The 15,379-nt window shown below is 41.8% G+C and overlaps 1 protein-coding gene across 3 annotated transcripts in view; it reads right to left on the bottom strand.

Annotated features, from left to right (window-relative positions):
• Nucleotides 1-15,379, bottom strand: part of RhoBTB (Rho-related BTB domain containing) — a 424,985-nt gene that overhangs the window by 123,580 nt on the left and 286,026 nt on the right. For all 3 annotated transcript variants that reach the window (XM_071656696.1, XM_071656694.1, XM_071656695.1), the window contains exons 12-13: nucleotides 7,643-7,882; nucleotides 7,240-7,388 (exon numbers count right to left, since the gene is read on the bottom strand). In XM_071656696.1, coding sequence (XP_071512797.1) covers nucleotides 7,240-7,388; nucleotides 7,643-7,882 — 389 coding nt within the window. The remainder of the gene's footprint in view (nucleotides 1-7,239; nucleotides 7,389-7,642; nucleotides 7,883-15,379) is intronic.

Below are 15,379 nucleotides of genomic sequence, written 5' to 3'. Positions count from 1 at the left end.
GTAAGAGAGATGTGTGGTAATAAAAAGAGTGTGGTTGAGAGAGCAGAAGAGGGTGTTTTGAAATGGTTTGGTTACATGGAGAGAATGAGTGAGGAAAGATTGACCAAGAGGATATATGTGTAAGAAGTAAAGGGAACAAGGAGAACTGGGAGACCAAATTGGAGGTGGAAGGATGGAGTTTAAAAGATTTTGAGTGATCAGGGCCTGAACATGCAGGAGGGTGAAGGCATGCAAGGAATAGTGAATTGGAACGATGTGGTATACCGGGGTCGACGTGCTGTCAATGGATTGAAGCAGGGCATGTGAAGCATCTGGGGTAAACCATGAAAAGTTTTGTGGGGCCTGGATGTGAGTTGGGGTGAAAATGAGAGTTGGGGTGAGAGAGTATCATTAAATTTTAGGGAGAATAAAAAGATGTTTTGGAAGGAGGTAAATAAAGTGTGTAAGACAAGGGAGCAAATGGGAACTTCAGTGAAGGGGGCAAATGGGGAGGTAATAACAAGTAGTGGTGATGTGAGAAGGAGATGGAGTGAGTATTTTGAAGGTTTGTTGAATGTGTGTGATGATAGAGTGGCAGATATAGGGTGTTTTGGTCGAGGCAATGTGCAAAGTGAGAGGGTTAGGGAAAATGATTTGGTAAACAGAGATGAGATAGTAAAAGCACTGCAGAAGATGAAAGCCGGCAAGGCAGCAGGTTTGGATGGTATTGCTGTGGAATTTATTAAAAAAGGGGGTGACTGTATTGTTGACTGTTGGTAAGGTTATTTAATGTATGTATGACTCATGGTGAGGTGCCTGAGGATTGGCGGAATGCGTGCATAGTGCCACTGTACAAAGGCAAAGGGGATAAGAGTGAGTGCTCAAATTACAGAGGTATAAGTTTGTTGAGTATTCCTGGGAAATTATATGGGAGGGTATTGATTGAGAGGGTGAAGGCATGTACAGAGCATCAGATTGGGGAGGGGCAGTGTGGTTTCAGAAGTGGTAGAGGATGTGTGGATCAGGTGTTTGCTTTGAAGAATGTATGTGAGAAATACTTGGAAAAGTAAATGGATTTGTATGTAGCATTTATGGATCTGGAGAGGGCATAATATAAAGTTGATAGAGATGGTCTGTGGAAGGTATTAAGAATATATGGTGTGGGAGGCAAGTTGTTAGAAGCAGTGAAAAGTTTTTATCGAGGATGTAAGGCATGTGTACGTGTAGGAAGAGAGGAAAGTGATTGGTTCTCAGTGAATGTAGGTTTGCGGCAGGGGTGTGTGATGTCTCCATGGTTGTTTAATTTGTTTATGGATGGGGTTGTTAGGGAGGTGAATGCAAGAGTTTTGGAAAAAGGGGCAAGTATGCAGTCTGTTGTGGATGAGAGAGCATGGGAAGTGAGTCAGTTGTTGTTCGCTGATGATACAGCGCTGGTGGCTGATTCGTGTGAGAAACTGCAGAAGCTGGTGACTGAGTTTGGTAAAGTGTGTGAAAGAAGAAAGCTGAGAGTAAATGTGAATAAGAGCAAGGTTATTAGGTACAGTAGGGTTGAGGGTCAAATCAATTGGGAGGTGAGTTTGAATGGTGAAAAACTGGAGGAAGTGAAGTGTTTTAGATATCTGGGAGTGGATTTGGCGGCGGATGGAGCCATGGAAGCGGAAGTGGATCATAGGGTGGGGAGGGGGCGAAAATTCTGGGGCGTTGGAGAATGTGTGGAAGTTGAAAACATTAATCTCAGAAAGCAAAAATGAGTATGTATGAAGGAATAGTGGTTCCAACAATGTTGTATGGTTGCGAGGCGTGGGCTATTGATAGAGTTGTGCGGAGGAGGGTGGATGTGCTGGAAATGAGATGTTTGAGGACAATGTGTGGTGTGAGGTGGTTTGATCGAATAAGTAATAATAGGGTAAGAGAGATGTATGGTAATAAAAAGAGTGTGGATGTGCTGGAAATGAGATGTTTGAGGACAATGTGTGGTGTGAGGTGGTTTGATCGAATAAGTAATAATAGGGTAAGAGAGATGTGTGGTAATAAAAAGAGTGTGGTTGAGAGAGCAGAAGAGGGTGTTTTGAAATGGTTTGGTTACATGGAGAGAATGAGTGAGGAAAGATTGACCAAGAGGATATATGTGTAAGAAGTAAAGGGAACAAGGAGAACTGGGAGACCAAATTGGAGGTGGAAAGATGAGTGAAAAAGATTTTGAGTGATCAGGGCCTGAACATGCAGGAGGGTGAAGGCATGCAAGGAATAGTGAATAGGAACGATGTGGTATACCGGGGTCGACGTGCTGTCAATGGATTGAAGCAGGGCATGTGAAGCATCTGGGGTAAACCATGAAAAGTTTTGTGGGGCCTGGATGTGAGTTGGGGTGAAAATGAGAGTTGGGGTGAGAGAGTATCATTAAATTTTAGGGAGAATAAAAAGATGTTTTGGAAAGAGGGGCAAGTATGCAGTCTGTTGTGGATGAGAGAGCTTGGGAAGTGAGTCAGTCTGTTGTTGTTCGCTGATGATACAGCGCTGGTGGCTGATTCATGTGAGAAACTGCAGAAGCTGATGACTGAGTTTGGTAAAGTGTGTGAAAGAAGAAAGTTGGGAGTAAATGTGAATAAGAGCAAGGATACTAGGTACAGTAGGGTTGAGGGACAAGTCAACTGGGAGGTAAGTTTGAATGGAGAAAAACTGGAGGAAGTGAAGTGTTTTAGATATCTGGGAGTGGATTTGGCGGCGGATGGAGCCATGGAAGCGGAAGTGCATCATAGGGTGCGGGAGGGGGCGAAAATTCTGGGGCGTTGGAGAATGTGTGGAAGTCGAGAACGTTATCTCGGAAAGCAAAAATGGGTATGTTTGAAGGAATAGTGGTTCCACCAATGTTATATGGTTGCAAGGCATGGGCTATGGATAGAGTTGTGCGCAGGAGGGTGGATGTGCTGGAAATGAGATGTTTGAGGACAATGTGTGGTGTGAGGTGGTTTGATCGAATAAGTAATAATAGGGTAAGAGAGATGTATGGTAATAAAAAGAGTGTGGATGTGCTGGAAATGAGATGTTTGAGGACAATGTGTGGTGTGAGGTGGTTTGATCGAATAAGTAATAATAGGGTAAGAGAGATGTGTGGTAATAAAAAGAGTGTGGATGTGCTGGAAATGAGATGTTTGAGGACAATGTGTGGTGTGAGGTGGTTTGATCGAATAAGTAATAATAGGGTAAGAGAGATGTGTGGTAATAAAAAGAGTGTGGATGTGCTGGAAATGAGATGTTTGAGGACAATGTGTGGTGTGAGGTGGTTTGATCGAATAAGTAATAATAGGGTAAGAGAGATGTATGGTAATAAAAAGAGTGTGGATGTGCTGGAAATGAGATGTTTGAGGACAATGTGTGGTGTGAGGTGGTTTGATCGAATAAGTAATAATAGGGTAAGAGAGATGTGTGGTAATAAAAAGAGTGTGGATGTGCTGGAAATGAGATGTTTGAGGACAATGTGTGGTGTGAGGTGGTTTGATCGAATAAGTAATAATAGGGTAAGAGAGATGTGTGGTAATAAAAAGAGTGTGGATGTGCTGGAAATGAGATGTTTGAGGACAATGTGTGGTGTGAGGTGGTTTGATCGAATAAGTAATAATAGGGTAAGAGAGATGTGTGGTAATAAAAAGAGTGTGGATGTGCTGGAAATGAGATGTTTGAGGACAATGTGTGGTGTGAGGTGGTTTGATCGAATAAGTAATAATAGGGTAAGAGAGATGTGTGGTAATAAAAAGAGTGTGGATGTGCTGGAAATGAGATGTTTGAGGACAATATGTGGTGTGAGGTGGTTTGATCGAATAAGTAATAATAGGGTAAGAGAGATGTGTGGTAATAAAAAGAGTGTGGTTGAGAGAGCAGAAGAGGGTGTTTTGAAATGGTTTGGGCACATGGAGAGAATGAGTGAGGAAAGATTGACCAAGAGGATATATGTGTCAGAGGTGAGGGAACGAGGAGAAGAGGGAGACCAAATTGGAGGTGGAAAGATGGAGTGAAAAAGATTTTGTGTGATCGGGGCCTGAACATGCAGGAGGGTGAAGGCATGCAAGGAATAGTGAATAGGAACGATGTGGTATACCGGGGTCGACGTGCTGTCAATGGATTGAAGCAGGGCATGTGAAGCATCTGGGGTAAACCATGAAAAGTTTTGTGGGGCCTGGATGTGAGTTGGGGTGAAAATGAGAGTTGGGGTGAGAGAGTATCATTAAATTTTAGGGAGAATAAAAAGATGTTTTGGAAGGAGGTAAATAAAGTGTGTAAGACAAGGGAGCAAATGGGAACTTCAGTGAAGGGGGCTAATGGGGATGTGATAACAAGTAGTGGTGATGTGAGAAGGAGATGGAGTGAGTATTTTGAGGGTTTGTTGAATGTGCTTGATGATAGAGTGGCAGATATAGGGTGTTTTGGTCGAGGCAATGTGCAAAGTGAGAGGGTTAGGGAAAATGATTTGGTAAACAGAGAAGAGGTAGTAAAAGCACTGCAGAAGATGAAAGCCGGCAAGGCAGCGGGTTTGGATGGTATTGCTGTGGAATTTATTAAAAAAGGGGGTGACTGTATTGTTGACTGTTGGTAAGGTTATTTAATGTATGTATGACTCATGGTGAGGTGCCTGAGGATTGGCGGAATGCGTGCATAGTGCCACTGTACAAAGGCAAAGGGGATAAGAGTGAGTGCTCAAATTACAGAGGTATAAGTTTGTTGAGTATTCCTGGGAAATTATATGGGAGGGTATTGATTGAGAGGGTGAAGGCATGTACAGAGCATCAGATTGGGGAAGAGCAGTGTGGTTTCAGAAGTGGTAGAGGATGTGTGGATCAGATGCTTGCTTTGAAGAATGTATGTGAGAAATACTTAGAAAAGCAAATGGATTTGTATGTAGCATTTATGGATCTGGAGAAGGCATATGATAGAGTTGATAGAGATGCTCTGTGGAAGGTATTAAGAATATATGGTGTGGGAGGCAAGTTGTTAGAAGCAGTGAAAAGTTTTTATCGAGGATGTAAGGCATGTGTACGTGTAGGAAGAGAGGAAAGTGATTGGTTCTCAGTGAATGTAGGTTTGCGGCAGGGGTGTGTGATGTCTCCATGGTTGTTTAATTTGTTTATGGATGGGGTTGTTAGGGAGGTGAATGCAAGAGTTTTGGAAAAAGGGGCAAGTATGCAGTCTGTTGTGGATGAGAGAGCTTGGAAGTGAGTCAGTTGTTGTTCGCTGATGATACAGCGCTGGTGGATGTGTTGGAAATGAAATGATCGAGGACAATCCATGGAGTGTGGTGGTTTGAAAGGGTAAGAGAGATGTATGGTAATAAAAAGAGTGTGGTTGAGAGAACTGAAAAGTGTGGGTTGAAATTGTTTGGACACATGGAGAAAATGTGTGAGGGAAGGGTGACAAAGAGGATATATGTGTAAGAAGTAAAGGGAACAAGGAGAACTGGGAGACCAAATTGGAGGTGGAAGGATGGAGTTTAAAAGATTTTGAGTGATTCTGGTTTGAACATGCAGATGCGTGAAAGGTGTGCTTACAACAGGGTGAATTGGGACAATGTGGAACATTGGGATTGAAATGCCATCAACATACCACATCAGGGCATGTGAAGCATCCGGATAAACCAAGGAAAGGTCTGTGGGGTCTGGTTGTGGATGTGGAGCTGTGGTTTCTGTGTATAACAGGTAACAGCCAGAAAATGAATGTGAGCGGATGTGACTTTATATCTGTTCCTAGCGCTATCTAACTAATATGGGAAACATTGATCAAGTATGAAAAAAACAAGTTTGTATTTATCAATAGTATCCTCATTTCTACATGCAGTTCTCATGAATGATGCTTTATGAGTAATTTCTTTTTATTTGTATGCAGCTTATTGATGTTTTAATATTTTTTTTTTTTTTTTTTTTTTTTTTTTTATACTTTGTCGCTGTCTCCCGCGTTTGCGAGGTAGCGCAAGGAAACAGACGAAAGAAACAGACGAAAGAAATGGCCCAACCCCCCCCATACACATGTACATACACACGTCCACACACACAAATATACATACCTACACAGCTTTCCATGGTTTACCCCGCACGCTTCACATGCCTTGATTCAATCCACTGACAGCACGTCAACCCCTGTATACCACATCGCTCCAATTCACTCTATTCCTTGCCCTCCTTTCACCCTCCTGCATGTTCAGGCCCCGATCACACAAAATCTTTTTCACTCCATCTTTCCACCTCCAATTTGGTCTCCCTCTTCTCCTCGTTCCCTCCACCTCCGACACATATATCCTCTTGGTCAATCTTTCCTCACTCATTCTCTCCATGTGCCCAAACCATTTTAAAACACCCTCTTCTGCTCTCTCAACCACGCTCTTTTTATTTCCACACATCTCTCTTACCCTTACGTTACTTACTCGATCAAACCACCTCACACCACACATTGTCCTCAAACATCTCATTTCCAGCACATCCATCCTCCTGCGCACAACTCTATCCATAGCCCACGCCTCGCAACCATACAACATTGTTGGAACTACTATTCCTTCAAACATACCCATTTTTGCTTTCCGGGATAATGTTCTCGACTTCCACACATTTTTCAAGGCTCCCAAAATTTTCGCCCCCTCCCCCACCCTATGATCCACTTCCGCTTCCATGGTTCCATCCGCTGACAGATCCACTCCCAGATATCTAAAACACTTCACTTCCTCCAGTTTTTCACCATTCAAACTCACCTCCCAATTGACTTGACCCTCAACCCTACTGATGTTTTAATATACCCCGATATTCATACATATGTTTTATATCCTCTTTAAGGGAGATATGGGTTTGTGGTGATTGTTGGGCTGTATAAAGGAAAAATATGCTATTTGTTTACATTGTCAAATGTGTGACCTACTGTAAAGTCAAGAGGGAATTTAACTCTCATATCTTCTGTATATACTACATGTATCAGAATTCTTGTGCCAGATTTGAAAAATAGAAAAATTTATGATGACAAAGCAAGAGAAAATGAGATAATATGAATTTAAATTTTTTGCCATTTCGCCAGCTCACTGACACTTTTTGGGACATGGCTTAAACTTCAATTTTGCACCCATAGGGTTAAGGGCCCATGCACAAGTCAAAATTATTAACAAGCACTATATGAGTAATATTTACAATACTCAACCTGAAGACAGATGATGAATAGAAAAATACAGAGCATTATCTTACTTAAAGATAAAGATCAAACAATCCTAATAAAGTAATTCTCATAACTAACCAGACAGGAGGCCATCGGTGCCTATTCAAATATGCTTGATTTTCTGGATGAAGTGAACGAAGTTGCTTGGCATGCTTGTGACAGACATGATTGTAATTAGTTGCCATACAAGTCAGGCACCACTCAACTAACTGGTCTGCATTATGCATCTGTAGTGGAAAGCAACATTAGCAAATTAAGAAAAGTTACTACCTAAGTCTTTAATTCACCTACAAACTTTCAAGCAAATAAGTGTACTAAAGCTGAGAGAAAAGACATAATATTTATTGTAAGAAGTTAAAAAACTATGGGGATGCTTTTAAAAAATCCAAATGTTTGAAATACAAAGTGCTTATCATTTTGTGAAAATCTGAAGAGTGTTGGGTTAAGACATAAAGAAAAGAAGAAAAATCATAAAAATTACCTGCAAAGGCTCAAGCAAGAAGATGCAGTCTTCACTGACATCACCACCTGCCTGGATCACTCGCTGGAAGAGGTCAATGATTTCAATTTCAACCAAGGATATAAGACGCGGAAGACACAAGCGATTGCCCAGTTCAACGATGGGAAGACACTCACGAATTTTGAGTGTTGGGATAGTATCTGTGTACATATACTGCAGAAGAATTTGGAAGGTTCGTAGCTTCACTCCAGGAAATGTTATCTGAAAAGAATAAGAGCTGGTGAAAGTGAAAATTAATATGTGGAAAATTTCATTACAACAGAAACAGATCATAGACACATAGAAGAGTATGGAAGAACTGGTTAAGGCCACACAAATGTAGGAAAAAAAAAATCCCAGCAAAAAATTTCCTTCTAGATAATTTCACAAGCAATATTCACAAAATGTAACAACAATATGAAAAGTAAATGATAAAAAATATTTTATATAGTTTCGAATAAAATTAATTTCCTTGTTCAATCCCTGTGTAGCAGCATATAACTTACCTGAAGTCTGCATAGCAGTATAGTATCTAACTCATCTCTGTAAAGCAGAAAAGTACTTAGCTCATCCCTGTGTAGTAGCGCAGAACTTAACTCATTGCTGTGGAGTAATTATATAGTGCTTACCTCATCTCCGTGTAGCAAGACACTACTTAGCTCATCCCTGTGTAGCAGTATAAAACTTACCTCAACTCTGTATAGCAGTACAGTATTCAATGCTTGTATTGTAGTAGTACAGTATGTAATTCATCCCTGTGTAGTAGTATAGTACATAGCTCATTAGTAGCAAAGAATTTAGCTCATCCCTGTAGAGTACACAGCTCATTCCTATGTAGAAGTACAGCACATAGGTCATTCTTATGTAGTAGCATAGTATGTAGCTCATTCCTGCGTAGGAGTGCAGTATGTAGCAGATCCTTGCGTAGTAGAACAGTATGTAGCTCATCCCTGTATAGTAGTACAGTATGTAGTGGATCCTTGTGTAGTAGTACAGTATGTAGCTCATCCCTGTGTAGTAGTACAGAATGTAGCTCATTACTGTGTAGTGGTACAGTATGTAACTCATCCCAATGTAGTAGTACAGTACGTAGCTCATCCCTGTGTAGTAGTACAGTATGTAGCTCATCCCTGTGTAGTAGTACAGTATGTAGCTGATCCCTGTGTAGTAGTACAGTACATAGGTCATCCCTGTATAGCAGTACAGTATGTAGCTCATCCCTGTGTAGTAGTACAGTATGTAGCTCATCCCTGTTTAGCAGTACAGTATGTAGCTCATCCATGTGTAGTAGTACAGCATGTAGCTCAACCCCATGTAGTACAGTATGTAGCTCATCCCTGTGTAGTAGTACAGTATGTAGCTCATCCTTGTGTAGTTGTACAGCATGTAGCTCATCCCCATGTAGTAGTACAGTATGTAGCTCATCCCTGTGTAGTAGTACAGTATGTAGCTCATCCCTATGTAGTAGTACAGTATGTAGCTCATCCCTGTGTAGTAGTACAGTATGTAGCTCATCCCTGTGTAGTAGTACAGTATGTAGCTCATCCCTGTGTAGTAGTTCAGTACATAGCTGATCCCTGTGTAGTAGTACAGTATGTAGCTGATCCTTGTGTAGTAGTATAGTACATAGCTCAACCCTGTGTAATGGGACAGTATGTAGCTGATTCTTGTGTAGTAGTACAGTACATAGCTGATCCCTGTGTAGAAGTACAGTATGTAGCTGATCCCTGTGTAGTAATTCAGTACATAGCTCATCCCTGTGTAGTAGTACAGTATGTAGCTCATCCCTGTGTAGTAGTACAGCATGTAGCTCATCCCTGTGCAGTAATACAGTACATAGCTCATCCCTGTCAAGCAGTACAGTACATAGCTCATCCCTAGGTAGTAATACAGTACATAGCTCATCCCTGTCTAGCAGTACAGTACAAAGCTCATCCCTAGGTAGTAATACAATATGTAGCTCTTCCCTGTGTAGTAATACAGTATGTAGGTGATCCCTGTGTAGTAGCACAGTATGTAGCTCATCCCTGTGCATTAGTACAGTATGTAGCTCATCCTTATGTAGTAGTACAGTATGTAGCTCATCTCTCTGTAGTAGTACAGTATGTAGCTCATCCCCGTGTAGCAGTACAGTATGTAGCTCATCACCGTGTAGTAGTACTGTATGTAGCTCATCCCTGTAGAGTAGTACAGTATGTAGCTCATCCCTGTGGAGTAGCACAGTATGTAGCTCATCCCTGTGTAGTAGTAAAGTATGTAGCTCATCCCTGTGTAGTAGTACAGTACATACTCATCCCTGTATAGTGGTACAGTATGTAGCTCATCCCTGTGTAGTAGTACAGTATGTAGCTCATCCCTGTGTAGTAGTAAAGTATGTAGCTCATCAATGTGGAGTAGCACAGTACGTAGCTCATCCCTGTGTAGTAGTAAAGTATGTAGCTCATCCCTGTGTAGTAGTACAGTACATACTCATCCCTGTATAGTAGTACAGTATGTAGGTCATCCCTGTGTAGTAGTACAGTATGTAGCTCATCCGTGTGGAGTAGTACACTATGTAGCTTATCCCTGTGTAGTAGTACAGTATGTAGCTCATCAATGTGGAGTAGCACAGTATGTAGCTCATCCCTGTGTAGTAGTAAAGTATGTAGCTCATCCCTGTGTAGTAGTACAGTACATACTCATCCCTGTATAGTAGTACAGTATGTAGCTCATCCCTGTGGAGTAGTACACTATGTAGCTCATCCCTGTGTAGCAGTACAGTATGCAGATCATCCCTGTGTAGCAGTACAGTATGTAGCTCTTCCCTGTGTAGTAGTGCAGTATGTAGCTCATCACTGTGTAGTAGTTCAACGAATAGCTCACTCCTGTGTAGTATTACAGTATGTAGCTGATCCTTGTGTAGTAGTACAGTACATAGCTCATCCCTGTGTAGTAGTACAGTATGTAGCCAATCCCTGTGTAGTAGTACAGTTCATAGCTCATCTCTGTGTAGTAGTACAGTATGTAGCCGATCCCTGTGTAGTAGTACAGTATGTAGCCGATCCCTGTGTAGTAGTACAGTATGTAGCTCATCCCTGTGTAGTAGTACAGTATGTAGCTCACCCATATGTAGTAGTACAGTACAAAGCTCATCCCTGTGTAGTAATACAGTATGTAGCTCATCCCTGTGTAGTAGCACAGTATGTAGCTTATCCTTGTGTAGCAGTACAGTACATGACTCAAACCTGTGTAGTGGTACAGTATGTAACTGATCCCTGTGTAGTATTTCAGTACATAGCCCAAGAGAGACTTTTGGATATTAATGAGCTGAGAGGTGCAACTGGAGGGATGTCTGATCATTATCTTATGGAGGCGAAGGTGAAGATTTGTAGAGGTTTTCAGAAAAGAAGAATGTTGGGTGAAAAGAGAGACTGAGTACAGAATGGAAAAAGGTGAGAACATAGGAGGTAAGGGGAGTGGGGGAAGAATGGGATGTATTTAGGGAAGCAGTGATTGCTTGCGCAAAAGATGCTTGTGGCATGAGAAGCATGGCAGGTATGCAGATTAGAAAGGGTAATGAATGGTGGGATGAAGAGGTAAGATTATTAGTGAAAGAGAAAAGAGAGGCATTTGGACGATTTTTGCAGGGAAATAATGCAAATGACTGGGTGATGTATAAAAGAAAGAGGCAGGAGGTCAAGAGAAAGGTGCAAGAGGTGAAAAAGAGGGCAAATGAGAGTTGGGGTGAGAGAGTATCATTAAATTTCAGGGAGGATAAAAAGATGTTTTGGAAGGAGGTAAATAAAGTACGTAAGACAAGGGAACAAGTGGGAAGTTCAGTGAAGGGGTTAATGTGGAGGTGATAACAAGTAGTGGTGATGTGAGAAGGAGATGGAGTGAGTATTTTGAAGGTTTGTTGAATGTGCTTGATGATAGAGTGGCAGATATAAGGTGTTTCGGTCGAGGTGGTGTGCAAAGTGAGAGGGTTAGGAAAATTGATTTGGTAAACAGTTAAGAGGTAGTGAAAGCTCTGCAGAAGATGAAAGCAGGCAAGGCAGCGGGTTTGGATGGTATTGCAATGGAATTTATTAAAAAAGGGATGACTGTATTGTTCACTGGTTGGTAAGATTATTTAATGCATGTATGACTCATGGTGAGGTGCCTGAGGATTGGTGGAATGCTTGCATAGTGCCATTCTACAAAGGCAAAGGGAATAAAAGTGAGTTCTCAAATTACAGAGGTATAAGTTTGTTGAGTATTCCTGGGAAATTATATGGGAGGGTACTGATTGAGAGGGTGAAGGCATGTACAGAGCATCAGATTGGGGAAGAGCAGTGTGGTTTCAGAAGTGGTAGAGGATGTGTGGATCAGATGCTTGCTTTGAAGAATGTATGTGAGAAATACTTAGAAAAGTAAATGGATTTGTATGTAGCATTTATGGATCTGGAGAAGGCATATGATAAGAGTTGATAGAGATGCTCTGTGGAAGGTATTAAGAATATATGGTGTGGGAGGCAAGTTGTTAGAAGCAGTGAAAGTTTTTATCGAGGATGTAAGGCATGTGTAAGGGTAGGAAGAGAGGAAAGTGATTGGTTCTCAGTGAATGTAGGTTTGCGGCAGGGGTGTGTGATGTCTCCATGGTTGTTTAATTTGTTTATAGATGGGACTGTTAGGGAGGTGAATTCAAGAGTTTTGGAAAGAGGGGCAAGTATGCTGTCTGTTGTGGATGAGAGAGCTTGGGAAGTGAGTCAGTTGTTGTTCGCTGATGATACAGCGCTGGTGGCTGATTCGTATCAGAAACTGCAGAAGCTGGTGACTGAGTTTGGTAAAGTGTGTGAAAGAAGAAAGCTGAGAGTAAATGTGAATAAGAGCAAGGTTATTAGGTACAGTAGGGTTGAGGGACAAGTCAACTGGGAGGTAAGTTTGAATGGAGAAAAACTGGAGGAAGTGAAGTGTTTTAGATATCTGGGAGTGGATCTGGCAGTGGATGGAACCATTGAAGCGGAAGTGAATCATAGGGTGGGGGAGGGGGCGAAAGTTCTGGGAGCGTTGAAAAATGTTTGGAAGTCGAGAACATTATCTCAGAAAGCAAAAATGAGTATGTATGAAGGAATAGTGGTTCCAACAATGGTATATGGTTGTGAGGCATGGGCTATGGATAGAGTTGTGCAGAGGAGGGTGGAGGTGCTGGAAATGAGATGTTTGAGGACAATATGTGGTGTGAGGTGGTTTGATCGAATAAGTAATAATAGGGTAAGAGAGATGTGTGGTAATAAAAAGAGTGTGGTTGAGAGAGCAGAAGGGGGTGTTTTGAAATGGTTTGGTTACATGGAGAGAATGAGTGAGGAAAGATTGACCAAGAGGATATATGTGTCAGAGGTGGAAGGAATGAGGAGAAGTGGGAGACCAAATTGGAGGTGGAAAGATGGAGTGAAAAAGATTTTAAGTGATCGGAGCCTGAACATTCAGGAGGGTGAAAGGCATGCAAGGAATAGTGAATAGGAACGATGTGGTATACCGGGGTCGACGTGCTATAAATGGATTGAACCAGGGAATGTGAAGCGTCTGGGGTAAACCATGGAAAGTTCTGTGGGGCCTGGATGTAGAAAGGGAGCTGTGGTTTCGGTGCATTATTACATGACAGGTAGAGACTGAGTGTGAATGAATGTGGCCTTTGTTGTCTTTTCCAAGTGATACTTCGTGCACATGAGGGGGGTGGGGGTTGTTATTTCATGTGTGGCGGGGTTGCAATGGGATTGAATAAAGGCAGACTATGAATTACATACATGTGTATATATGTATATGTCTGTGTGTGTATATGTATGTATATGTTGAGATGTATAGGTATGTATATGCGCATGTATGGATGTGTATGTATATACATGTGTATGTGGGTGGGTTAGGCCATTTCTTTCGTCTGTTTCCTTGCGCTACCTTGCTAACGCGGGAGACAGTGGCAAAACAAAATAAATAGCCCATCCCTGTGTAGTAGTACAATATGTAGCTGATCCCTGTTTAGTAGGGCAGTATTTAGCTCATCCCTGTGTAGTAGTAAAGTATGTAGCTCATCCCTGTGTAGTAGTAAAGTATGTAGCTCATCCCTACGTAGTAATACAATAAGTAGCAATCCCTGTGTAGTAGTGTTGTATGTAGCTTATCCCTTTGTAGTAGTACAGTACATAGCTCATCCCTGTGTAGTAGTAGAGTACATAGCTCATCCCTGTGTAGTAGTAGAGTACATAGCTCATTCCTGTGTAGTAGTACAGTATGTAGCTCATCCCTGTCTAGTAGTACAGTACATAGCTCATCCCTGTGTAGTAATACAATATGTAGCAATCCCTGTGTAGTAGTGTTGTATGTAGCTCATCCCTGTGTAGCAGTACAGTACATAGCTCATCCCTGTGTAGTAGTACAGTACATAGCTCATCCCTGTGTAGTAGTACAGTACATAGCTCATCCCTGTGTATTAGTATAGTATGTAGCTGATGGTGTGTAATACTACAGTACGTAGCTCATCCCTGTGTAGCAGTGCAGTATGTAGCTCATCCCTGTGTAGTAGTAGAGTACAAAGCTCATTCCTGTGTAGTAGTACAGTATGTGGCTCATCCCTGTCTAGTAGTACAGTACATAGCTCATCCCTGTGTAGTAATACAATATGTAGCAATCCCTGTGTAGTAGTGTTGTATGTAGCTCATCCCTGTGTAGTAGCACAGTACATAGCTCATCCCTGTGTAGTAGAACAGTTCATAGCTCATCCCCAAGTAGTAGTACAGTACATAGCTCATCCCTGTGTATTAGTATAGTATGTAGCTGATCGTGTGTAATACTACAGTACGTAGCTCATCCCTGTGTAGCAGTGCAGTATGTAGCTCATCCCTGTGTAGTAGTACAGTACATAGCTCATCCCTATGTAGCATTGCAGTATGTAGCTCATCCCTGTGTAGTAGTACAGTATGTAGTTGATCCCTGTGCAGTAGTACAGTATGTTGCTCATCCCTGTGTAGTAGTACAGTATGTAGCTCATCCCTCGGAAGTAGTACAGTATGTAGGTCATCCCTGTGTAGCAGTACAGTATGCAGTTCATCCCTGTGTAGTAGTACAGTATGCAGTTCATCCCTGTGTAGTAGTACAGTATGTAGCTCATCCCTGTGTAGTAGTACAGTATGTAGCTAATCCCTGTGTAGTAGTATAGTACATAGCTCATCCCTGTGTAGTATTAGAGTATATAGCTTATCCCTGTGTAGTAGTACGGTATGCAGTTCATCCCTGTGTAGTAGTACAGTATGTAGCTCAACCCTGTGTAGTAGTACAGTATGTAGCTCATCCCTATGTAGTAGTACAGTATGTAGCTCATCCCTGTGTAGTAGTAAAGTATGTAGCTAATCCCTGTGTAGTAGTTCAGTATATAGCTCATCCCTGTGTAGTAGTTCAGTACATAGCTCATCCCTGTGTAGTAGTACAGTAAGTAGCTCATCCCTGTGTAGTAGTACAGTATGTAGCTGATCCTTGTGTAGTACTTGAGTACACAGTTCATCCCTGAGTAGTAGTAAAGTATGTAGCTAATCCCTGTGTAGTAATTCAGTATATAGCTCATCCCTGTGTAGTAGTACAGTACATAGCTCATCCCTGTGTAGTAGTACAGTACATAGCTCATCCCTGTGGAGTAGTACAGTATGTAGCTGATCCTTGTGTAGTAGTACAGTATGTAGTTCCTCCCTGTGTAGTAGTACAGTACATAGC

Source organism: Panulirus ornatus, chromosome 63 (assembly GCF_036320965.1).
Source record: "Panulirus ornatus isolate Po-2019 chromosome 63, ASM3632096v1, whole genome shotgun sequence".
Lineage (NCBI taxonomy): Eukaryota > Metazoa > Arthropoda > Malacostraca > Decapoda > Palinuridae > Panulirus > Panulirus ornatus.
Note: the sequence above shows the minus strand (reverse complement) of the source record. Positions and strands in the feature narration are given on the sequence as shown.